Raw genomic sequence first — 26,231 nt, 5'->3', positions numbered from 1 at the left:
ACGAAACCGCGCTAATCGAAATACGTAGCGCGCGTACATGCGTTTACATGCTATATATTTAAATGCGTATTGTTAATTAACAATAGATATCGATTTCTCGTCCTAGTTAGTTCATTAATGTGATACATGCATTAATAATAATTTCCATTTAAATTACATCGTCGATTGATCAGTTTATCCTGGAGATGTCCGTTTCTGCGTGAACGGACCGCAACAATCAGGGTTTTACCGTGCGTATAGTTTGACGAATGGCAGCTTGCGGGTTACCGCCGATTCCGCAACGCTTTGCGGGCTAATTCCGCATCGATTTTGTTGGTATTTGCGGGAGGATCATCGTTGTCCGAATTTTCAGAGGCAGAGAAATAGAATTTCATTGTCTAATTAATTGCCATATGTGGGGGAATGAGCTTAATTAACATTATAGTAATGATGCTTATGTATTGCACGTTGCGCTTCACGTGATCGACAATGACAATTAACGACGTTGCAAACAATAATTTCGCCGTGAGGAGAGAGGAGAAGGAATCGCTTGCGCGATCCCATAAAGCTGTCGCCGTGTGTTGAGTCGCTGTGTGTGTTGTAATTAAATGTCACGCTTGAATAAAAAAGAGCCGTATGCATCATGACGCAATGTTTCTCACGCGCCGTTTGCATTTATCTGTCTGCGAGAGTTTTTAGTTCGCGATTAAACAGCGTGACGTAATTTTTGCAAATCCTCGCGCGCGGAAAAAATACTACAGGCGAAATTTAACGCGCATTAATTACGACGAGACTTGTTATGTAGAAATCGATTGCACAAATTTCGGAAATTAATAACAAACGTCGTTGACACAATACACAGGATTTGAACGTGTCATTTAAATATTTCGAATTTTTTTCCAAACCAAGTACAATACATCAAAATTTCAAAACAATCGGGAAACAAAAAAAAATAAGAGGAATAAAATAAATAAATTCTATATTAAATTGTAAAACAAATAAGTTGCACATCTCGTTGCAATAGTTTTAATTAAAAAATATGTTATTCACTTTCGCGTTATAAAACGATCGATGAAAGGCAGCTCTTGTTCATTTACATATCGGAAAAAAAATCATTTTTATTTTTAAAATTCAAAGTACTTGTGAAACAAAAAACAAATATAATTACCCCCCTCCCCCCAGTGAAATTTATTTATTTCTTTGTTATTTTTTTTTCGAAGCGCGAAAGTATTGCTCTAGAATCGATACGCAATGAATTTGTAATGTGTATATCGATTACGGCGTGGTGTACCGGGTCAATTTCTCCGTAATTCGGTCTTCAAATGAACTGTCGGCGCAAACGCTAATTCGTTCTCCAAACGTACGTACATGCATTACGCGAAACAGGCTGTCAGACGGCGAGCGAGCAAATTGCTGGTAGAAACCAACGCCAGCTCTTCCATCTAATTGAAATCATCCTCCGTAAGTGACTGCGGTAGCAGAGCCACAATTGCGACTGCAAATTAACGTGTGCGTTGTATTACTTAAGATATTTGAAATTCCGTCGCCTCTTTAAATTAAAGGGAAAGAGAAAGAGAGAGAGCACTTTATGTACGTCTATAAATATTTACGTGTAAAAGTACGTGTACGTGTGTTTTGTAAAAAGATCAATTAGATGAAAACTACAGAGAAATTCTGTTTCTTTTGCAAAAATAGATAGGGTAAAAGACCCAATTACCGTCACCCTAAGCTATTTTATTTAAAATATTAAATAAATCTTAAGAAGTTCTGCATGAAAACAATCTAACATAGAATTTTAAGTGCAATTAATATAACAAAAAAATCCAGCACTCAACATTCGCGTCTCATTTCTTTCATTTTAGGGGGTGACAGTAATAGCTCTCGCATCGTTCTTTTTTAATTATTAAATTTATAAATAAAAATAGAGATTTTGAGAGACGGTATTATTTTGTTCCTTATATTAGAGACATCGAATAATATCAGATAAGAAGAAAAACACATGTTTTTGATAAATAAGTAGTAAAAACAATTCACTAACGCGCCAGAGTTTATTATTCAGATGACAGTAATTGGGTCTTTTACCCTAATATCAAGATTTTCTTTTACGTAAAGTTGCTTGAGAAACAAAACAGTCGATGAATTCGTAAAATTCGTAATTTTCTCTTACGATATCTTAATTCTGTTAATTTCAATAAAGTCAAGAAGAAGTTTGTGCGTACTTTTTTTTTAAAGTAACGTCATCGTATGTGTGTCGCCGCGCACTATAAATGCGACGAATCACACGTTGAGCAATTCCGAAGCTATTTACCGACATTATCAACCGTTCGATACATCGAGCCCGCTTTGAAGCGGAACAGCCGGGATGTAACGAGATGTATCTACCATCGTGATTCCAGACACGTTCTATTCGGCGGAAGCTGTTTGAGAGATAGATAGAGAGAGAGAGAGGGAAAGAACCAACCCAAGGTCCGATCTTTGTGGGAAAGAGAAACGAGCCGCGTCTCGAGTCGCGCCGAAGGCGACGACGACGACGACGCTGCCGATACGATGAATCAGTGGAGACGTCGATGTACCCATAAAGAGACAGTCGCGGCGACAAAGGGGTGGGAGAAAGCGAGTATACGCGTTTAAGAGATGGTTGCCATGGTGACCGCTGGCGGTCGGCCAGGAAAAAAGCTCTGATAATGTGACACGAGGCTCCTCACGAGGGAGATCGGGCCTGGCCTCGTTTCCGAGCCTCGTCCTCGAAACACCCCTCTCTCTGGAGAGACCTTAACCGAATATTTTCGCCGCGCAAACCAACTTACCCGATCTCTCGCCCCCCTCCTCGAGCGACCCTTCGCTAATCCGTCGTTGCGCCGCCGCTGCAAAGAGCGCGAGAATGACTTTAATGGAACGTCGCGCTAACTTTTTTTTATTTAGCCGGAATAATTGCAAGCGCGCGTACCAAGCGCGCCTTGTAACCCCAAGTTCGATATCTTTGCTCGTCGAAGCGAGAAATACGCTGTCGAGAAATGCGCGAAAATTGCATTTTCCTCGAAACGACCTTGGGCCGATTGCGGCATTAATGCGCCGCGTATTCTCGAGAATACGCTCGATTATGTACTGGCAAAGAAAAAGTTTGGATACCGCGGCCGCAGAATTTTAAATTTTACACCGTCCGCCGATACGACGGACGAGCCTCGTCGTCGACGAAAACAACGGAAACATAAAAGTAACAACACCTCGGTGCTGCGCGGGACGCGCTGATTTTTTCTCGATACCAGTTTCCGGGGGGGCCGATGGTTTATTTCTCTTTTATGGAGTCGCTGCGCGCGAACAAGGTACTGAATTTGAGAGTCGTCATCGCGCCAAAACGCGGGCAATGTCGCGCCGCATCTCTCGGACAAAAAAAAAAAAAAACGTGCGATATAATTCCTCGCTCTCTCTCGTCGCCCAATAAACCGAAACGAGTATCGGCGCTGCCGCGGGCGTGCGCGCGGAGTTGCGGAATATTAAATTCGCAATCGCATTACCGCGGCGGCGCAAGAATTTTTCAGGTCGGTTTACGACGCGGAAAAAGGAGGAAAACACCGGGTGCCGTTGGGGTTGTGTAGCTCGTTCCGCGGATAAGTAATGACATTATGCAGCTAAATACAAGTAGCGAGCGTCGGGGCATTTCCCAATAGATGCCTCGAGGCTCGAGTTTTATGCGAGCTATAATTGCCAAGAGCGAACTTGCCACAGGATTCCATCGCTCGCTCCCGAGATAAACAGAAAAGTTTGAATATTAGAGGAAAATAGTCAATTTTTTTTTTTTTTTTTATTAATAATAAACGAGAAGAAGATTCTTCGGGTTCCGGAGTCTTTAAACTAATGAGTGAAATAAAGTCGGTTGTAGGAGCCGTTTGCAGGATGTTGCGCATCGAAGAATCTTCTCTTCTTGTTTATTATTAATTGAAATTTACGCTGGTGTGTGGAAGATGGCGTTATTGTCAGATTAATATTCGATAGATGTGCCGAGTATTGCGAGACAAACTCCAAGTGGCCCAACAGGGAAAGCGACGGCCCGGAAAGCCGGAGATTCCAGGTTCTCGACTCCTGGCTGAGGAGTTTTTTTCGCAATATTTGAAAATTATTTAGGAGTCCTTCACATATACGTGATGCAAATCCAGCATCCTATATGGAGGAAAAACAATTATTTCGACGTATATATGTGTATACATATATATATTTTTTTAAGCACATTCTATGCACAACATCCTGCAAACGGCTCCTACAACCGAATTTATTTTATTCATCAATTTTTTTGTTTTTTTTGTTTTCTTTCTCTTGTCGTTTAAAAAGAAAATAAAAATTATCTCCTCACATATCGTAAAACTTTTTTTTAAGACTAGCATAACAGGCGCGCGCTACGCGCAAGCTATTGTTATTTTTATTTAACGTGTTGTCAGTGAACACAACCTGTCACCGCGATGACAGATAGTATATACGTCTTATAAATAATACACATATGAAAAATGTCAGAAATAACGCATGAAAATCAAACTTAAAAAATAGTGAGAGAGAGAAGTGGAAAAACAACACGTGACTAAAGTCACGTAACAGGGAAAAGGGTAAAAGAGAATATTATATATATTATATGTAATATTTTATATCTATATATAATAACACACATACACACACACACACACACACATATATATATATATATATATATATATATACCGTAAACACGTGACCGAAGTCAGTAACCCGCCGCGGTCGCGCGGCCGAGGTCAGTGACCCCGCCGCGGTCGCGCGACCGAGGTCAGTGACCCCGCCGCGGTCGCGCGACCGAGGTCCTTGACCCCGCTGCGGTCACGCGACCGAGATCAGTGATCTTACGGTAGTATGTATATAATATATATAATATAAAGTATAACATTATAAATATATAATAAATTATATGTATAATATATATTATATATATTTAATATATTATTATTATTATTATTATATATTATAATATATTATGACAGTTAGTACACGTGCGACAGTATGACAGCATGAATCGAGAAACGTCACCGAGACGTCCAGTCAACGTCGCGGAAAAGAGGCAACAATCAAGATCGATAGAATCGATTCTGATTATTTGCACACGCTTTTTCTTGTAGGAACATTTGCGACCAAACTCTATCTTCAAGAAAACAGTTTTTAAATCGATCGAATAGCTCGAGATAATCGAATACGAGTTTTGTGACGTCTTTGTAACAAAATGTTATGCGGTGGTGGTTTCGAGACGCGATAATGTTTCAAATGCATCATCAAGCGAACGCGAGCAACGGATACGAGATCACTGTTTCCAGTGATTTCGTATCCGCTTCGCTGAGCAAGAACAAACGCGAAGTGCTGGTTTATCGAAGTTTACGGTTCGGTTTTGGCGAAGCGGATATCTGAATACACACAAACCTGACGTCGCGACCAAAACCGTCGATATCCCGAGGGTTATCGCGGAGGGGACTTAGAGAAGACGCGAGAGAGATTTGTTGCCGCTAAGGATAGGTTTCTATGAATATCGAGTGGCCGGACGATGTACTGTCCGGAAATACGCGATTCCCATGTCGCGCTCGTTCCCGACGCGACGCAAAACTCCCCCTCCCCCTCCCCATATGCGCTCTCTTTTTCCGTCTCTCTCTTTCTCTCTTTCTCGGTGACCGACCCGTTCTTCAATTATGTCTTTCCGCACGGGCACCACATTTCGAATGCGCATACATAAAATCAAGAATTGAATCTGCATATTTCTAAAACCTAAATGGCACGTCTAAAGCAAAGCGATTGTTCTAAAGAAATTTGATTGTGAAAAAAAAAAAACGTACCGCTTTAAATCTGTAAACTCACTATGTGTTTGTGCGCTACTTATTACTTTTACAATAGTTGAACTTATTAATTAATTTTGTATTTAGTTCGGTAATTGTTTTCAATAAACTTTGATATTATTTTGTTTCTCTTCTCCTCACAAAGTGCTTTATTTATTGTTTCTACGTTTTTATTTTACTTGCCAATATTGAAAAATCGTATTCAGATGCAAGAATATCTCTTCGTGCAAGCGAAGGGTCAGCGGAAAGTAGAAAAAGCAATTTCGTTTCTCTCTTGCGGCTTTCTTTTTTCACGCGGAATCGCGCGACGCAAAACTAAATAAAAAAAAAAAACACACACACACATCTTTATCCTCTTTTTATACTTTTTGTTAAGCACATTCGCGAATAGTAGCGAACGTGTGCAAACACGTGCGCAAACACGTTGCGATCGCGATCGCCGATATAAATTCGCTCTTTTTTTTCATCATTTAACAACTCCGCACATTGGCGCTCGTTATATAGCCGCGAGTAGTACGAACGCTCTTTCGACAGCCGCGCGTCGCTTTGAAAATTGAACGGCGGCAGTGCCACACCGCGTTCGCGTCGCGGAATATTGAACGCTGTTTAACCGACGCCGATCCGAACGCCGTTCCAAGGGCGCTATTGCGAGTAATAGATAAGCTATTAACTGTTTTACGAGCCCGATGGAATATTGTCGCGCAGCTGCGACAATTCGACGAAAAAACACGAAGCGCCGAAGCTACCGCTACGTGTATCGTCTTTTGTTACTCGATCGTGTATAAAGTTTTACGCGATTGTTTCGAAACTTTAGTGTGTTTGCACACGTTCCATTTTCGTCGCTTTTGGCTTAACGCCCAGCGGCGCGCTAATATACTCTCCCTTTGCTCTTCGCGCGAACGAGGTTAACCGCTCTGTTGGCGGTATCGTCCCGGTATCGTCGCGTCGTTGCTTGCGATCGTTCGTCAAGATGTGTTTAATAATTGACGAGATCACACGCGCGACCACATTCATCGGACGTGTTACGTTTCCTCATACATTTGCGATGATACGCCCCCTTTCCGCGAACGACGTGGGGAACTTTTACGAGTGATCTCGAGAGACTAAGAAAATATATATATATATATATTAAATATGAAAGAAAACGCGAACGTGTTCGCGATAAGCGCGTGGCGCTGTGCGAAATAAGTCGTGTGAGCGCGACATGAAACAAAATTTCCGCCGCGTGAACTATAAAGCGAGAGATATGTATAACTCTTTGTATCTATTTTCGCAAGGGATGTGTTTAAAGAAGGCGTATATGAAACGTAAAACAGACGCGTTTTCCACGTTTGCGGCGAGAATATTATATCGTTTCCGAGTTTATGAAATTTTTGTTGCACAGACGCGGAGAGATCTTCGCGACTTTGGATGTGTGTGATACCATACTTGGACAATTTTATATAGCATTGTCTGCAATAAGATATCAAGATCCCTTTCTGGGATCTTCTCTCAGCTGTGCTACACGTGTTTCCTTACGTGTGTATGCATACGCGATCTTTAGAAGCGTCTCTCTCGCTTATCGAGTCGAATATTTCAGCTGAGCGTAAGGAAATATTTTACGAGAGAGAGAGACAGAGAGAGAGAAAGAGAGAGAGAGAGAGAGAGAGAGAGAGAGGAAAGTTTTTTTTATATTTAAAAATAATTTTATAATTTTAAAATGATTTGTAAATTTTATTAAATCTTTGTTGCTTATATTTTTTTCGATCGTTGTGTTATTAAAAAAAAAAAATGCTCGACGTGCAGAGTCGCATATAAATGTGTCACATACTTTTAATTTTACTTTTCTGATTACATTCTCTCTATCCGTTTCGTTCCGCTTTGCATTTCCGCTTATTAATTTTCGGCTATCTGTCTCTCCTCTCTCTCTCTCTCTCTCGGGCTCTCTCGATCTTACATAATTGCATCACATTTCCACCTGAATTTCCGACCTATTTTCAGCTACACGGAAAAGCCCGCTCTCTCTCTCTCTCTTTCTATCTTTCCGCGCGCGTTTATTAATTCTCTCCGCTCAGTTTCTACCTTCTTTCTCTGCGTGTCTCTTCTTTTATTATTTTTTTTTCGCCGCTTACGGTTCTATTGCTCACACACACACACACCAGTCTTTGTCTCTAGCGCACTCTTTCCAGTTAAAGATAATGTCTCTGGAGAAGAAAGTGTTTAAAAACTATAGCGCTTTTCATTCACAACTCGTAAATGAACTTTCTTCTTTTTTTTTATACACGTCTTAAAATATTGTACGTACATTCTTTGCAACATAAAAAAACTTTTGCTTTCGTAAACTTTGATTGGAGTCTTTTTCGAGAAAGACTCACACATCTTTCTCCGTTTTGCTTCATTTTTCAACAAAAATATCTCGATATCTTTTGATAAAAAGAATTTTTCTCTCAGAAGAAGACGAAACGTTTTGAAGCAGAAACACGTTATTTACTGCGTGTTTCGCGTTTCTTTCTCAAGAAATCGATTCTCTTTTATTCCACTTTTTTCGCATAAATAATTGCCACTTGAAAACTATGTTTTCGTCGCGTTGATTTCGGATGCGGTTTGCGTAGATAAGACGCGTTCGATAAGAAGAGCGACGCGACGGTATCAGGATTTTGATGGCAACGATTTTGATGCAACGTGCGTTATATGCACGTTTTTCCCCTCCAGATGCGGCCGCGAGTTTCGAAACATCGCGAAAGGCATTGCGGATATCAGAAATATATATTTTTGAGATATTACGTATACATATATTTCTGCCGTGTATAAAAATCTTATCTCGAAATAGACGAAGTGATTTGTCGTTACAGATGCGCCGGTAAATTTACGGTATTCAGATATATATATATAACGTCGTCTTCTACTTATATATACGTACATGTAACGATGATACATGTTACTCGTTTCGACCGACGCTAGCCGTTATTCAACACAAATCCGCAATTGTATATTGTTTACATTATATCGATTATACCGCTAACAAGCGCATATAAATGAAATGAAATATTTGTTTGATCTTCATTATATGCGCAATTTGGATTAATTAATCCAGTTTCGAGAAACTATTAACGTAAAACGGGAGAATTACAATAGAGAGGTGGATTATAATAGACAGATAAGCCGCGCAGCAGTATTTCTGCTTAATGAGGAAACCTCTATTATACGTTTCTCGTTATTAAGCCTTTGTTGTCCTTTACATTACACTCGCCCGTCGAAACTTACTTACTTAGTTCATTATCTCAACATTTCTGCGCGCGCAAACGCACGCGCAGAAATATCGTTATCGGATTTTCGGAGCTAATTAAAATGATCGTTACAATATAATGTAACGCGTCATTTTCATTTTTTTTTTTTAATTTTTTTATTGTTCAAATTGGAGAAACTAAATTATTAACGCGGTGCGCTGAACCGGCGCGCGCGCGCGCGCGCTCGCACGGTTCAGAAACTCGTTATACCGCACGTAAGTCAAGCTTAATTTGCGCATAATCTGTGTTTACTAATTCCACGCTTGGGCATTACGGCAATTTCCCGCATTTCGGCTGAGATAAGCAAATACCGCACGAGAGAAATTCGGGATTCTGCGAAATGGCGCACTTCGGGAGTTTAGCACGTGCGAAATGAAGAAATATACGGTCACAAATCACGCCGTTACCTCAGAAGATGGCAGAACAGGACGACGAACACGGTGGGGACGGAGGATGGGGGTGGAGGAAGGGGACAACGCGTAAAGATTATCGCCAGGAACTCCGATAACGTCGCAAGCGACCGACTGGCGGAGGAAATAGCGGAAGAAGTGCCGGCTGCCGGAAGCACAGCCGCGAGTTTCAAACGATAATAATTTCCTGCCAGGCATCGCGAGCGCCATTTCGAGATTTCCCATAAATTCCTTGGTCTCTGGTAGGAGAAAAAAAATAAAAAAATAAAAAAAACAAGCTGAGAAGTTATTGAACGGATGCTTAATGCGCGATGTTACAACAGATATCGTATTCTTCGACATTATTTGAGTGAACGTTTATTAAGTTAGATATTTAAAAAAAAATGCAGCGAGACACTCAAGTACATAAATTTTGTTTTCGCGTTTGTTTGACACCTATTATCAATAACATTTTTTATTTATGTGTAATTTATTGTTTCGACATCTGCGTTCAAACTCTCTCGTAGCGTTATAGCTTCAACCCGAGTCGAAATTTAGCGTCTACATTGAACCTCAATTTTTGAAAAAAGGAAATTTCGGACGTACAGCAGCGTCAAAGTAGCATCTACTTTTTTTCTTACTCCTACTTTGAGTCTATCAGAGCCTATTTTGAGCCTATCAGAGCCTGCAATGCGCAGTCTGATCTGAGAATTGAACCCTACTCTAAAACTTTAGCAGAAAAAAAAAGAAATTTCGGACGTACAGCAGCGTCAAAGTAGGATCTACTTTCTCTCTTACTCCTACATAAAAAAAAAAGAAATTGAGGTTCAATGTAGACGCTAAATTTTGACTCGGGAAAGCTTCGAGTTTTTATTTGTTTGTTATTTTTTAATTGTTGATTAAAAACAAAGCAACAAATAAAAAAAATTGTCGAACTTGTACGTAGCAAAACGTACTTAGCGGAATTTAAAGCGGAATCGAATAAAAAAAAAAAAAAAAAAAAAAAACAATCGGTGTAGCAATCTTTGAAGTGGTGTAAAGCAACGTGGAGAATTCAAGAGATTTACCTGAATTTGACAGACAACTTCGCCGTACGGCCAGCATCCGTAAACAGCCGGCAAGAAACCGAAAGGCGTAACCAGAAGCCCAATCGCCAGGTCGTTACTCGCCAAGCTCGTCAGCAGATATCTAGGCTGGAAGAAAATCGAGGATATAACCTGTTGATCTCGTTCTGGTCAGTCTGTCAATGGATGTCGCACAGCTGAATGTTAAAACTGCTGTATAAATGTCGACTCTTCGGTTTCTTCACGGACAGTCGCGAAAGAAAACGCGATCGATTGAGTTCTCTATCGGGAGACACTCATCCCGCTACGCGTTTCCGTAGGGTTTAAAACTTAATTTTTACTTGCGATATCGAGTGAATTTTATTGATTTGTCCAACACACACACACACATATAATCGAGATTGATACGCGACAAGAAACAGATCTACCAAAAACGCGGAGGATCGCGGAGATTTATTTCTAGCTCGATTCTTTGCGCAATTCTAACACTTTTTACTTCCGCCAGCAGGATTCGGAAAATTTCTCTCGAGATATCCCTTGCCCTCGCGCGAATGTAACTTTTTTTTTTTTTTTTTTTTATACGCGCACAAAGATGATTCCCCGGCGCGAGGAAGCGGAAGAGGAAAAAGTGCCGCGAGAAAATTCCGAAGAAAGTCGCGCGCAACGCGAACTTCGTTAGCGAACTGCATCTTTTTTCGCGGAAAAGATCGCATAATTCCCGATAAAACGAATTCTCAGGAATAAATAAACTCGTCCGGGATAAGCGCGTTCCTTACCCCGCGGGAAAGCGTTTCTCGGGATTAATCTACGCGCCGCAGCGTCGTCACGGGATAAGCGCACTTTGCAAATACGCGGTGCGCGGCTGTGAGAGTAACGGAGTCAGCGTCACACACTCAACTCCGCGGACGGATTTACATATTCATGAAACGGAGGGGGAGGAGGGGGATAGAATCGATGAAAGTTTAAGGAAGAAACGTATCGCACGCCGCGCTTTAATGAAAACGCACGCGGTTGTTTTTTTTTTTTTTTTTTGTTTTTGCGAGTCACACGGCGATGTTGCGTTTTTTTTTTTTTTATATTTTGCGAAGAAACTTCTGCCGGAAGTCGTAATTAACCGTCGAATAAAATGAAAGACGGACGCGCGCACACGTTCGCGTAACGTTATAATTTCGAAACTTTTTGCGCGCGGGCGTTTCTCTCGTCATTAATTTCCGCGCGTAGCGCTAATTTAGAATTCAGAAGGCACGACCGGCCCCGAATTCCGCGCGCGGCTAACCGCTTTAGAACAATTTACATAGAAAGAAGGGGGAGAGAAGAGACATCTTTCATCAGAGCGTACTACTGAAAGTGAGTTACGACAACAACTGAGAACACTCCGCTTGTAACGGTCACATACCTGACATTTTACTCTCACTGTAATCCTCCTCTCCCCTTCCTCTCCTACAAGACAAAAATAAAAAACAAATATATTAATCTTATCATCTCTCGCGCTGTGTGTTTTCTTCGCGAGAGAAACCGTACCTACGGTTTTGTTTGAGTTTTTTTTTTGCGTAACGAAGAGAACTCAGTTACGTTGTTGCGCCTGTGACATAATTCTTCTCGGTGAGACTCGAGAAAAAAAAATGCTTCTCTTCGTGTGCGATTTTGTTTTTCGACACATTTTACTTAATTGTTTTTTATTTCGTACATTTCGCGGAAGATTGTTGTTGTGCAGAGAAAGGATAATCTCGTGGGCGGATAAGCATCCGCCCTCCTCGATCAATTTCTTACGAGTTTACTCACCTGAGCGTGTATGTACTTGCTGTACCGTCTGCTGTTGATAACGCATATCACGAGAAGATTGGCGGCCAAGATACCGACGCTGAGCAGCAGGATCAAGGTGGCTCGTATCAGTTCGCCGGGACCCGGACCTGTCCAAGCGGCCTCGGACGTGCCGCCTCGCCAGCAACTGCTGTTGCTCAGCGACGGTGCAAGCAGAATCGTTTGTTTGTTCTCCATTGTCATCGGTGGTAGGTGGCCAGCTGCTGTCCCACGTGACTACGGTGCTGAATCTGATCGGGCGGAGCACACCGTGTCTCGCGCGAGACGCTTCGCAAGTTCCTAAGTGACCTTTTCGAGTCGAACACAATCTTGTATTAAAATTCTTATTTCTCTTAGTTTTTGTTTTTGTTTTTGTTTTTTTACGCGATGATGTAACGTCTGTTTATTTATTATTTTTATAAAAACTGTTCCGCATAATCATTTGCGGTCAATTAACGAAACGTCCGTGCGTTAGACAGCAACGTTATCGGATTTTACGAATTCCGTGAAATTTGTTAAAAGTTGTTTTTGTACACTGAGAAAAAAAAGTTGGTGAAGTAACAAAAAAATAGTATTCGATTCAGCTATATGCAGCGGTCACGGGCTGTCAATAAAAATATTGATTAATATAAGAAGATATCATGTTTCAACAGATATAATAATTAGATTTATACCGAAAGACAATTTAGTTGTTTTAACGAAATTATAATTTGCTTAGATACAAGTAACTTTGAATGCACAACGCAATAGAACAACACAATATTTTGTCTGCTTATAAAAATAAGCAGTTTGATTAAATAAAATACATTAGTACAAAGAAATTCAGATTATATTCAATTAAAGTAAATGAGAATTGCCTATTTCATCATTTTTAACAGTATCTTTTGTTTGAAATTATCACAACTTATGTTCGACAAAACAATTCATGGTTCAGTGAATTAAATATGTTCATTACCACTATTGTTAATTCAACTTATACGAATTTGTTATCTTTATTACCATATGCTTGAATTAAAAAAACCAAGTATTTCAGATAACAAACTGAAACTCTAACTAAACGCATTTAATTGAGTTAATAGTATTTTTTTCTCAGTGTACTGCGTATTGATCGTAAGAAAGAGAGAGTGGGGATTATTAGTTTTAGAGTACATATATATATAAATACGTATTTTTTTTTCCCCCTCTCAACGAGGAGAAGCTAACGATTCGAGTTTGAAAACGCGGAAATACTTGACGATTAAATATTGCGACGAACCTCTCATCCCTGTCGACGACGAGTTTTCGAGGAGGGCCCGCCTCGCTGATGACCGAGCAGCTTTTTTAAACACTGCTTCTTCATCGCCGAGAGCATGGGGAATCCCGCGCGAGAGCACGTTTGAGCGCGTCGTCTGAAGCGCGACGCACTCGAAGAGTCAACCGTGGTGACTCACACGAATCGTCGTCGACGCGCATCTGCAAAAACGGCGCACCTCACCTTCGATCTCTGACGATGCGCTCTCTCTCGACTCCCCGATGCTTCATCGCAGTCCGCACGCAGCCCGTGTGTCTACACACGGTCGAGTTGACGAGCACTGGGGGGGAAGGAAAAAAAGAGTAAAAAAACATAGAGAGAGTAGAGCGGGTAAAAATAATGTATACGAAAAATTCCGCAGTTTTCCTGGAAAATTTGCGCTCGACTAAGCGAAATTTACGAAGTCCAACTGCGAGTGGAGGAGGAAAAAGTTTGACTTGGCGCGCTGCGTTTGCAAGCTGTCGTGCTTGTCTTGCAGTCTACTCTTCCACGCAAAATTTATGACAAGACAAGATGAAACTTGGTCGTTATTTTATGCATACAAGCTGATAAATTTCTCGCCCGTAAGTAAATCTCAAGGGAGGAAAGTTTGACGGAGAGAGAGAGAGAGAGGAAAGGTGGCATTAAAATCAATGCTCTCCCGCGCCCGCGTTAACGTAGTCATTCGGTGAATTAGGATCCGTAGAAAGTGTAAAAAAACAAAAACAAAAACAAAAAAAACGGTAACTTATATACAAAGCGGTCGTTCTCACCGATTTCAATGATCTCGAAGTATGTTGTTAAGAACGTCATTCCGAACAACTTTTCTCTTCACGTGTTACCGCCGCTCGGTTCTAAGTCTTCGAGTTATACGCTCTAAAGAAAGTTTTTCATAAATAAATTTTTGTTTTCGAACACCGCGTGTCGATTTAAGAAATGGAGCGAACACACGTATCGCGTTGCGTTTTGGGCGCTTGAAAATCCAATAAAATTTCCGAGCTGGACAATGACATTCTATGAGTGGCTCGTCGATTTGACGAGAGAGTTGACGATCCGATTCCGCGACGCGCGCCGTTACCTGTATCCCATCCTATCCTATCGCACAGGTATCCACAGCGCGCGCTCGTATGTTTTACGAGTTTCGCCAAGTTTTTATTTGCTCTTCTCCTAGCAATATTTTCAACAATCAAGCGTGCCGGCGCATCCTGCCGCGATTCCGGGGAATTTTATTTGTACCGCGTAAACGCGAACGGAGCCGCTGGTCCGCGAAGCCGACGTTGATCGATTGCGCCGTCGCCGCCGCCTCTACCGCCGCCGCCACCGCCGCCGCCGTCCATTCCGTTTCGCGCGGGGTTGAGTCGATGATGCGTTACACTACACCGGAGCCGAATAGATCCCGGCGAATTCATATACGGATTACGCACGCTCTTCCGTAATAAGCCCTTTCGCTCCGCGAATAATTAATTATGAACCTTCCACTTCGCCGGTCGCGTTCTCGCGTTTGCGATACACGACATCCGTCGTCGCAATTAAAAATTTCAAAGAATCTGTTTGCGTGCCGTGTATACGCGGAACGACGAAAATGAAAAAAATTAATTGAATATCCCGACGATGAACAACGTTTAGGAAAACGTTTTTCTCTTCCGCGGACTTTCCGTTCGTAAGCGCGAGAGCTCTCGCGCCAATTTAATACCGCACAGGTCTGATTTCCAGATGATAATTAATGCAATGGGCCTCTCTCTTGCGCGCAAAAACAGATATGTATATATATTGCAAATTAAACGCAACGTCAAGCCGGCTGTCGAAATAAAACTAAAAAGCAAAAAAAAAAAAAAGAAAAAAAAATCATTACTCAAAATCACGGCTCGATTTTCCAGCAATCGTTTATTGAATAACGTTAACAATAAGCGGTTGATTTTACATCGCGTCAATTGTTCCGAGAAATTGCTACACTCCGAGCAAAACGTTAATTAATTTGCACATGTGGTATAAATCGCGTTAAAAACCAATTTAACGCGAATTAAGATATTAAATGTCACACACCAATTTTTTTAGAATTACAACATTATTCAGTTTCACACAGAAAAACGAAACGAAGTGATAAGTAAGAACTTACAACGTTTCGGAAGAGAATATCCGTTTTTCTCTCTCTCTCTGGTCGTAATCGTATAATTTCCGTGTAGCCAAATTTGTTAAAGCACGTACATTTTCTCAGTTTGTGATTCCAGCCGCATAACTTGCGGCACGGTTTCTGCTTCGAAACAAAGCCTCCGTATAGTTGGGCAGGAGGGACGACGGTAGTTCATGTATGCGGAGATAATTTCCATTAAACCAAGCGCTTTGTGTTGGACATCAGAGAACACACGAGATTATATATATATATATATATATACGCGCACTCTCGAAAATACGTAAAAGTGCAAAACTTTGTACAGAAAATGTGTGTGTGTGTGTGCTCACGCGTATATACTTATATATGCGCGTGCGTGTAATATTGCCTACGCAATATTATTCGCGGAGATAGTTTTAAACCAAATTGTTTGCGAACAGAAAAATAAAAAAAAATTCTCGGTTTCCGCGAGTGCAAAAATATTACAGTTTTAAATATTACTTATGTATACCTCTCTCTCTCTCTCTCTCTCTCTCTCTCTCTCTCTCTCTCTCTCTTTCTCTCTCTCTGCACGCTGATATGCGTGTGCGCGCAAACAAACATTTATAGGAGAAATACGAATGCTCGCCGCAGCACGTTCGAATAATACGGTTTTTCGAGCGTGGCGGATGTACGAGACCGGTTTGTTGGCGAAGACATCCCCTGAAAATGAAAATTCGAAAAGTGCGAAATTGAATAACGCCGGGCAAGCTCTCGCGGCGCTTTATTGTTCGCCGCCGCACGGCTCGACTCGCGATCGCGGCACGTATTTTCGCGCGCTCATTATCTATTTACGAATACACTTCGTTATGTATAAATCACACACCGAGGGTTAACAACGTATCGATTTTCGAAGAATCGCGACCAAATAATAATAAGACAAAATATATCAGAGTCTCTCTTTTGAATATATCCGTGCCGTTAATGTCGCGCGACGAGTCGACGGCTCGCGAAAAATGAGATGGTTAACTTAACGAGCGCGGGATTTTCGTTATAATTAAAAAAAATGCGAGAGAAAAAAGAGAGAGAGAGAGAGAGAGAGAGAGAGAGAGAAAGAGAGAAAGAGAAGATGAAGAGCGCGCATCGACACTCTTTCTCGGCTCAGAGCCGGAAATTCCTTTCTTTCATCCCGCGTCTTCGGCGCGCGGGAGGATATTATCCTTCTTTTCAATAATGATTCGACAAACACCGGCGCGCGTTTAGAACCGAACTCTATTCACGTACGTTATTCACACCTATTATTCGCGCTGCCGCGCTTTTGAGCCTCCGCTATTCGATTTGCATATGCCGAAGCGGGGGGGGGGGGGGAACGCGGCAGATGCGCGTGTGACTTTCCGCACACAAAGCTTCTGACAATCTCTCATAACTGTTTACTTCGGTTCGTCACAGCGTGTCTATCTACAAGCTATATTAACTCGGATTTTAAAAATAATAATTTCACTTGTCATTGAAGTATTTTAACACTATGAAATCAACACACTCTTTGGGGTTCTTTTATATTCACCGAAAAAATTATATTCTTGTAAGTAGAAGATTTTATACTTAAAAAATCTACTTAAAGATTTTAGATGATATTCTTCTGAAATTAAGAATATATTCTTTATTTAAGAATATAGTCTTTTTCGATAGTGAGATATATATATGTTTTTCTATAGAGGCTTTTTATATTCTAATCAGTATATATTCTTATCAATATTACTATTTAGAGGATTTTCCTCTTAAAATAAGAAATTCTTCTTGGCGCCTATTCTAGTATAAAATATACTTAAAGTAAGTGGGATATCCTCAAAACAAGAATACCATTTTTTCGGTGTTCGCAAAGTGTCAGTGTCAGAATTGCAAAAGAGAGAGAGAAAGAGAGAAAGAATCAAGCGCGTTCAAAAATTTCTAAGTGATCGAAGTCGCTTTATGAACCGCCCGAGTCTTCTGTTTTGCATTTTTGTTCAAAGGAACTCTCGTTAGGTATTGTTAGGTTAGCGCACTGCCAGAGAGTATTGCCATTCATCGGTCTGTCGGATGTGGGCTTCTGTTCTTTGCAATCCCGCGTATTATTAAAACTAACTTGTTTATCGCTTAAAAAAAAAAAAAGAAAAAAGCGCCTTTACACGGCCTTCGATTTCATTTAGCTCGTTGCGACCGATCGATAAATAATGTTGACTTGCCGGCTTTCTCGTTTTCACGCTCGGATGGGAAGGTGAATGGAACGGAAACAGTCCCCGCGACTCCTCCCACGTGTACATATATATATATATATATATATATATATATATATATATATATATATATACTCGCGTATTCACACGTATGAACACCGGAACGACGCCGGGGCTCTCTTGCATTTTCCATGAGCAGATTTTGTGCGCGATCGATACGATCTCATACTTTACGCACACGTGCTCGCGATTGGCGGACAAAAGGCGAGCAGCTTCGTTTCCTGCAATTACGCGGTGTTTGCGAAACGAACATTGCGTCGTCGCTTCATTAAAACAACACGCGCGGCCGAAATTTCTCTCCGCATCTCTCCGCGATTTTAAAAAACGGGATATCCTGCTTGAATGCGCGACGAAAGAGAACTATTTTTCTCTTTAATTTCCTCCCGGATGTGTCAACCCCGGGCACAATATTCCCATTATTTCGATGTGACGATAATTTATGCCGATAATTGCGAAAACGGGAGGGAAGTCCGCGCCGAAGTGACAGAGTCGCGCGCAACGGCGCGACAAATTTTAATGACTCGCGCGCGGGACGATATCGTGCGTCACGTTGTAATCGTAAATTTTCAGAAACGCGCGCGCGGAACTCTGAACAAGTATAATGTCCAAATCATCAGAATCATTCTTCTTTTCCTCTTTTCCCGCAACTGCAAATACGAGTCGTTAAACCGATTATTTATTATTGTAGCCGGTAAACTGTAGCGAAAATTTCTGGCACCGCTATTTTTCCACGTTTATTTATTACATATGGCCCGTCGGGTGTGTTTTCTTTAAACCAGCCTTTAATCCCGGAGATTTTTTTGATATTTGCGTGTTGACAGTTATAAATCAGAATGACTAACGCGAATATTAAGCATTCCCGGTGTGCGATAAACTGACCGCGGACAGAGGGAGAGAGAGAGAGAGAGAGAGAGAGAGAGAGAGAGAGAGAGACAGAATGAAACTGTTGTGGGGAAGAGAAATTCAGAAGTTTTCATTTCCAAGTGCGCGTAATACATTTCTTTCTCTATATACACGTAAACTTTCGAAAGTCGTACCCTCCCCCCACCCCCGTTTGGAGGAGTACAGTTTATCATTTGCGAAAACAATGTTGGTCTTTACATGAGGGTCTACGGAATATTCAAGCGCCGTGACCAAGTAGAATAAACTTTGCTACGATGTCAGCTTTCTCCGTTTCACGTAACCATAACGAAGTAATGTTCTACGTTATACGCATTCTACTCTTCGCGAAACTTTTCACTATTGTCGTCCGCGTTGGGATATTTAAGTTAAAACCGAAAATGCGTTCAATTTTTCTTTAGTTCTTAGCGCCGCTAGCAACTTTTTATCGCAGTTTTTTTTTTCTTATCTCTTTTCCCACTTTCACACATTCTGTTTATTTAGATTATGTTTTCTCAAACACACGGGGATAATTTTAATCAAATAAAACGGAATAATAATTAAATCCATTTTTTTTTTAATGAAAAATTGTTGAAATTGTAACGAATTATTAATTTGACGCTAATATTGTGTCAACTCACACATCGCTATTTTGAGTAAATTAAATTACGCCTTAAGATTAAAAAAAAAAAGATGTTTGTATATATTTTGTTTAAGATGTTTGTGTATTTTTGATATATAAAATCATTTAAAATAATCAAAATAGACCTTCACAGCCTTCCAGACTACGGTTCGAGGTAGTTAGAATGATAAACGCAGTAATATAGTAGAACGTTTCGATCATTTATTAGTTTTGATCATCATCAGCCACACCGAATAGAAAAATATATAAAAATATATAAAATATTTTTTTCCACTATATTACTGCGTTATCATTCTAACTACCTCGAACTGTAGTCTGGAAGGCTGTGAAGGTCTATTTTGATTATTTTAAATTTTAACACGGCCGTGTTCAAATTAAAATCATTTAAATTTTTAAAAACATTGAAAAATGTTATTTGATAGTTAAAGAAGCACACTACGTAAATACCCCAATATTTCATTTTTTGTGGATCGACACTGTATGGCTTATTAGCGTCTAATTGCACGATTCAATATTGACCGGCATTTTTTATTTTATTTATAAATGTTGAAAGTTCTTTTAACAGCAAGCGATATGAGTGTTACGCTGAAAACAAATAAATTTAAATGTATATAAATTTATTTTTGATTTATTTCATTTATTAATGTTTAATTTATAAATGTTTAAATAAAATTGTTTTACAAATAAATTTATTATAATACAAGTTTATTAATAAACTTATTAATTTAAATTAAACATTAAAATTTTATTGTTCGTTACGTTATTCTTTATTTGCCGCCGCTAAACCGCGCGTTTTCCGACCAATCGCGTCCGCAACTCCCGATGTAAAAACCCGATATAGAAGTTCGTATCTTCGATACCAATATGAGACATGACGCAATATATAACGCAACATGTGCAATCGACGTAGCGCGGACAGAGAAATCCCAGAAAGAACGGGGGGGGATCACTCCTCTTCCGAGATCTCTTCTCTCTCTCGCGGGAGAACTCGCAGTCGAGTTCGGTGCAGTTGAGCGACGCGGAACAGATAACAGCGGTGGCGTTGCGCACTGATAAGTCGCATAAGTTCGTCGTACCGATTCGTATCGGCGTCGCAAGTGGCAGCCCCAGAGCCAAGTAGCAAGACACCGGTATTCCGCTCTAAGAACTTCGCCGGCCTGGAAACCGCGTCCTTTTGTCGTTCGAACGGATGGACATAGTCAGACCGGAACACGGAGGATTGCTTCGCGACAGAGAAAGGACCCGAGGATTAAGTCGGGAATGGCTTTATTATATGTCCGAAACTCTCTACTCCCCTCCGCTCTCGTAACGGAACTCGTTGAGTAGCAACGATTTAGTCCGTCGCATCGGCGCCGGATGCATTTAAATAGCGAAATTAAGACTTTTTGCACACGCGCGCGCGCGCGCGCGTTCCCCTTTCCCCCTTCTTTTTCTCTTGCCGCCGACGATTTATGAAATCGTTCCGACCGTACGTAAGGGCGCCGTTTTGAACTTGTAGAACCAAGATCACTACCACTCATAACGGCCGAACAAACACGATGCACCCTCGCGCAGTGAATTCTAGCGCGGAATAGCGGTTCGATAGACGTAACCCTTGTGTAACGACTTACGACGGTCGTTAGCTCTAATGGCGAAAGAGGAAACCGCGCGGTAAGTCTTTTTTATTGTCCCCGACAGTGGCTCTTCTGTAGACGGAGATATATATATATATATATATATATATCTCCGTCTATATATATATATATCGTCCATCGGTTTCAAAAAGCTATATACTTTTGCTCGGTGGAAAGTTAGGGAGAGAGAGAAAGGGGAGAGGAAGAGAGATATGTGATAACGATGCTCGGCAAATAGATGCGATCGATCGCGTTAACAATATTCCCGAACGCTTCCATTCTTCACCGTCATTAACAATTCAACCGCGCACAAAATTAACTTCGAATTAGTAAGACCATGGCCCATTGATCTCGCGCGGTCTGTGAATGCAAGAGCTGCGGATACGGAGATCTCTCGGAGTTCGAGGATTCGCTCAACATCAACAGTAGGATTTTTTCCGAGCCGGATCTATTCTCGATCGAGTTTTTTTTCTTATCAAATGTAATTTACATGTGTCCTTCTTTCTAACGGATATTTTTCCTAGTTTTATTTACTTTTTATATATTTTATAATTTTACATATTATATTATTATTTATTGTACTTTGTAAAAACAGCGCTGAAGATGATCAACCAATAAATTGTTTTTTTTTTTTTTTTATTGAAACGTCCCGGAATACACTGCGTTTGTGTCAAACGTTCGAACGTCCATCTCTAACCCGGACCATAGGCTCTGTGGTTTTTTTTCCTTCTTATAATTATTTTCTTATCGATTTGAAAATCGAACTGTCTATCGAATGTCCAGTAATTAATCTTTGAATGAAATTGCACATAAAAAATATAGAATAAAAATTTACCTCTTCTGAAAACATCCGCTACAGATATTACAGCTATCATTTCTATCTCTTTACATCTTCTTGCGGGAGAATTCGTGATGCAACTTTAGTTCGATGATAAGTTAAAAAAAAAAAAAAAAACAATCAAATAGAAAAAAACACATAAATAGAGAACGAATCTATCCAAATAGTTACCTTACAGATCATATACTGAGTGAAAGAATATTATTTGAAGACAGGTTGTACCCACTGTCCATTGATGTCTTCTTTTTTATTCAATTGTTTTTTTTTTTTTTTTTGTAACTCTGGTTTCATTTTCAACCTTCTTCGTCATTACATTGCGGCGATTATCTCGTCAAAATAATTTTACTCGATTATATTTCGCGCGCGTGACAAAACGCGATTGTTAAGTAAATTACATTTCTATTACGTGGAGGACTTCCGTTTCCGGTTTGACAGTGAATGTTTGGAGTGGAAAGAAGTGGATGAATTAAGAGGAGAGAAGAAAGATCATGGCAATTAGAAGTGTGTATGTGAGAAAGTGGAAAGAAGAGTGCGAGAAGACAGAGGGAAGAAAGGTGAGAGGAATAGCAGGAATTTGGAAATATAAATGAGATTGGAGATTAGAGACAAGAGGATAAGAGGGAAAGTAGCATAGGTAGCGCGAATAGCGGCGGGTAAGGAAAATGTGAGCGGGAGTTGCGGGAGTTTTGAAAGGAAATAGGAACAGAGTTGAAGAAGGAAGGAGGGAAAACAGAGGGAAGATGGGAGATAGAGGAAAGAAAAGATAGCAGCACAGGAGAGGTAGTATCGTATTTGAAAAAAGATAAGAATGCGGATAAGGTGCTGAAGGAATGAATATTTACAAGAAAGAGGGAAAGAGAAGATGAATATTTACAAGAAAAAGAGGGAAAGAGAAGATAGTAGGGATCTTGGAACGGGCGAGGAAGATCAAGGAGGGAAAGAGAGACGTTTCGAAAGAAGAGAGTAATAAAATAATCAGATCGCCAATAAAGAGGTACGATCCCCGAAGATGTCAAATAGAGAAAGAGAGTTTATGGATAGTTGGCTAGAGATATTAGCAAAGAAGGAAAACGAGTTAAAGAAGAAGTAATTAGAAAAAAGAAAGAGAAGAAGAAAGTATAAATAGGGTTAGAAAAATTGAAGAGTCAAGGGATAGGTTAATGGAAATGAAAGGGTTAAGGGAAGAATTTAGAAGGGAGATAGAGAATGTTAAAAAAGAAATGAGGGAGAAAGAGGAGATGGCGAAAAGAGAACTAGAAAGTACATAAAAGAAGAATGAAGAGTAAAAAGGAAAAGAAATGGGAAGAGGAGAAGAAGATATTTAAAGATAAGATAAAATCTTTAGAAGGAGAAAAAAGGATAGAGTGTTAAAGCTATAGAGAAGAAAGGATAGAAAGAAAAGAGGATATGAACGGGAAATATAAAGGAAAGATAGAAATGACAGAAGTGGAGGAGAGAGTAAGAGATCTCTAGAAAGAGAAAATTAGAGATAAAGGAGAGGAAAAAAAAGAGAAAGAGAAATATAGTATACAGTCAAAAACCTCGATAACTCGAACCTCTACAACTCGAAAACCTCTGTAAGACGAAAATGTTCATTCCCTTCGAAAATGTTTGTTCCCTTTTCCTTCGAAAAGGGAACTTTGATAAGTCGAAACCTCTACAACTCGAAGATTTTAGCTCTTCCCTTGAGATTCGAGTTATCGAGGTTTGACTGTGATAAGAAGAATAAAGGCGAAGGGGGTGGAAAAGAGAAGGAGGAAGTGGAGCTGGATTTGAAAGAAATAAGGGCGCAGGTAGAGATCGAAAAGGTTAGAAAATTTGGATTAGAGGAAATGAGGAAAACGCGAGTGTATAGTGACAATGGAGTTAGGGAATATGATGCAGAAAAAAGAGGCAATAGAAAAAGAAAAGAAAGTTAAAAAGGAAAAGTGAAAGAATAGTAGATTGATTTAAACGTGGAAGGAAAGAAAGATGCAGTGGAAAAACTAAGGGAAATAGCTAGGTAGGAGAGAAAATTAAGATCAAAAAAGTATACGTATAAAATATGGGAGAGTACTGATTGAAGGGAAATGGTGGAGAGATGGGATGAGGAGAAAAATATACTAAAATTGGAAGAAAAGCCAGCAAAGAGAATGAATAGGGAAATAAGATAAAAGGAAGAGAAAAAACAAGAGAGAAAATGTGGAAGGCAAAGAGAAAGAGAGAGAAGGAGAGAGAGAGCGAAAGAAAGAAGAAGAAAGAGAGAAAGTAAATAAGTAGATAAAGAAGGACGGGAAAAGTGGAGAGATAGAGAGGGTGAGAGGATTAAAGAGAGAGGGAAAGAGAGAGAGAGAGTGAGATTGAGAGTGAGAGTGAGAGTGGAAACGGAGGTCCTCTTTTGCTTACGTAATGGATAGAAAAAAGATCTACAAAGGTAAAATACGGCGTGCAAAAATAGGTTAAAAACGTGTGTGTGTGTGTGTGTAAATTTAGAAAAGAGGAAGATAGGTTTAATGTTAAGTTAATGGTTAAGATAGATGTAGGTTAGCATAAGGTAGTTAGTAAGGTAGTTGTAAGTTAAAGATAAAAGTGGTTTGTATGGGAAAATTGTAACCCCGAGAGGGGGGAATATCAATAAAGATTACATACATATTGCTATTACGTGACGCTTATATAAAAATTCGTGCGTATTAATTTAATTTTTATTCGCGTTATGTCTAACGCGAGGCAAGTTCGTTAACGAGCTATCTCTTCTTTTCCTTCTTTCTTTCTCTTTTTCTCTTCTCTCATTCAATACGTACGTTTTAGAAGATCCGCGTATAAATACAGATAAAACGTACTTTTTTTTTTTTTTTTTTCGAGAAATGGTGTAAAAAAATAAAGCGACACAAGATTTGTTAAAATAAGTTGGAATCTTCTGACACTCTATCCCTATCCATCATGTACGGTCGCGTTCCACCGATGTATATTGACAGGCATCGAGCTTTTTAAGTGATTTTCCTGACCTGTCTGTAAAACTCGTTGAAAATAGAAATGTCCGATGGCAAAATTTTTCCTCCGGAGAGAGAGGCAGCGGCGGCGGCGGCGGCGGCTTGTTGTGCGCAACACTCCGTCAATTCGTCACTGTCGGCCGTAAGGCACTCCCGTCGGCCCCATACATCTCTCTTCATAAGAGAAGTAATCTGTGCGGGAAAAAAAGAAATCTTACTGCAAAAGATATCCATAAAAGCATTTTCGTCCGAATTTCTCTCTCTCTCTCTCTCTCTCTCTCTCTCTCTCTCTTTCTCTCTCTTTCTCTCTCTCATAAACTCTACCCGCATCCACTTTTTGCAGATCCTCGCTTAGAAGCAGCCGCGCGACAAAAAGACAAGTCGTTAGTTCCGCACGAAATAACCATTTGTTATCTCCATTCGTTTTGCCCGACGGCCATATCCAGACTTCTGTTGACGTGTTTACGTTCGCAGGGAACACACCGCATATCCGCGACGTTTCGAAGGCGCGGCGACGAAGGGATCGGACGTGAAAATCGAACTACAATTTCGAAGCCGGACAAGTTTGACGGTTTTATATCTCCGATTTCGAAAATTAAGATATCGCCGCACACAATATCGAATTATTCGCGTATTCTCTTCTCGTAACGTTCGGGGGTTTTATCACACATTTTTTTTTTATCGGAATCAGAATTTTAATTAAAGCACGTTATATAACGATTTTTTTCCCACTCATTTCTTTTGGTAAGAAACATTTTTTGTTTTTTTTTTTAATAAGAAAAGAAGAATTTTACAACGTCTGACGTTACAGAAATTCTTGGCTCGACGGATTTTTATGAGTTTTTCTTGTGAACATTTTTAATAAAAAGACACACACATATTTCGCGTTATCGGAGAATTTTTCTGATATAAAGATTAAATTTAGAAAAGTGTTATCCTTCAAGTTCGACTCGTTGCGCGCCATTTTTCATATCGACGTGTAACATTCTTTTTCATTCCCGAAACCGGGATGATCTTAATTAAAAAGTCTATTGTTTCACGTGTTTTAATTAAACTTTGTCGCAATGAAGGTGAAAGAAATAATAAAAATTACTCCGTACTTATATCATCAACATCGCGTGGTCGTGATTAATTGAAAACATTTAAGATTTTCGATTTGCACGCGGTCGTGGCGCGAGAACAATCGCGATTATCCGAATGCAAAGTCTGCAAACAAAGCGCCGTTATCTGTTCAAAGTCGCAAAAAAAAAAAAAAAAAGAAAAAAGAAAAATGATTAACAATCTTCATTCAGAATGACAACGTCACGGTGGCGAAACGCGCG

General features: G+C 40.1%; 1 protein-coding gene across 2 annotated transcripts in view; it reads right to left on the bottom strand.

Moving 5' to 3' along the window:
• Positions 1-25,035, bottom strand: part of LOC109859170 (trace amine-associated receptor 1) — a 61,352-nt gene extending 36,317 nt beyond the window's left edge. For both annotated transcript variants that reach the window (XM_020437167.1, XM_020437168.1), the window contains exons 1-4: positions 24,925-25,035; positions 13,591-13,906; positions 12,318-12,644; positions 10,539-10,664 (exon numbers count right to left, since the gene is read on the bottom strand). In XM_020437167.1, coding sequence (XP_020292756.1) covers positions 10,539-10,664; positions 12,318-12,539 — 348 coding nt within the window. In that variant the 5' untranslated portion in view covers positions 12,540-12,644; positions 13,591-13,906; positions 24,925-25,035. The remainder of the gene's footprint in view (positions 1-10,538; positions 10,665-12,317; positions 12,645-13,590; positions 13,907-24,924) is intronic.
• Between the last annotated feature and the right edge of the window lie 1,196 nt (positions 25,036-26,231).

Source organism: Pseudomyrmex gracilis, unplaced genomic scaffold (assembly GCF_002006095.1).
Source record: "Pseudomyrmex gracilis isolate BER0280 unplaced genomic scaffold, ASM200609v1 scaffold_244, whole genome shotgun sequence".
Classification (NCBI taxonomy): Eukaryota; Metazoa; Arthropoda; class Insecta; order Hymenoptera; family Formicidae; genus Pseudomyrmex; species Pseudomyrmex gracilis.
This window is presented reverse-complemented; position numbering and strand designations above follow the sequence as displayed.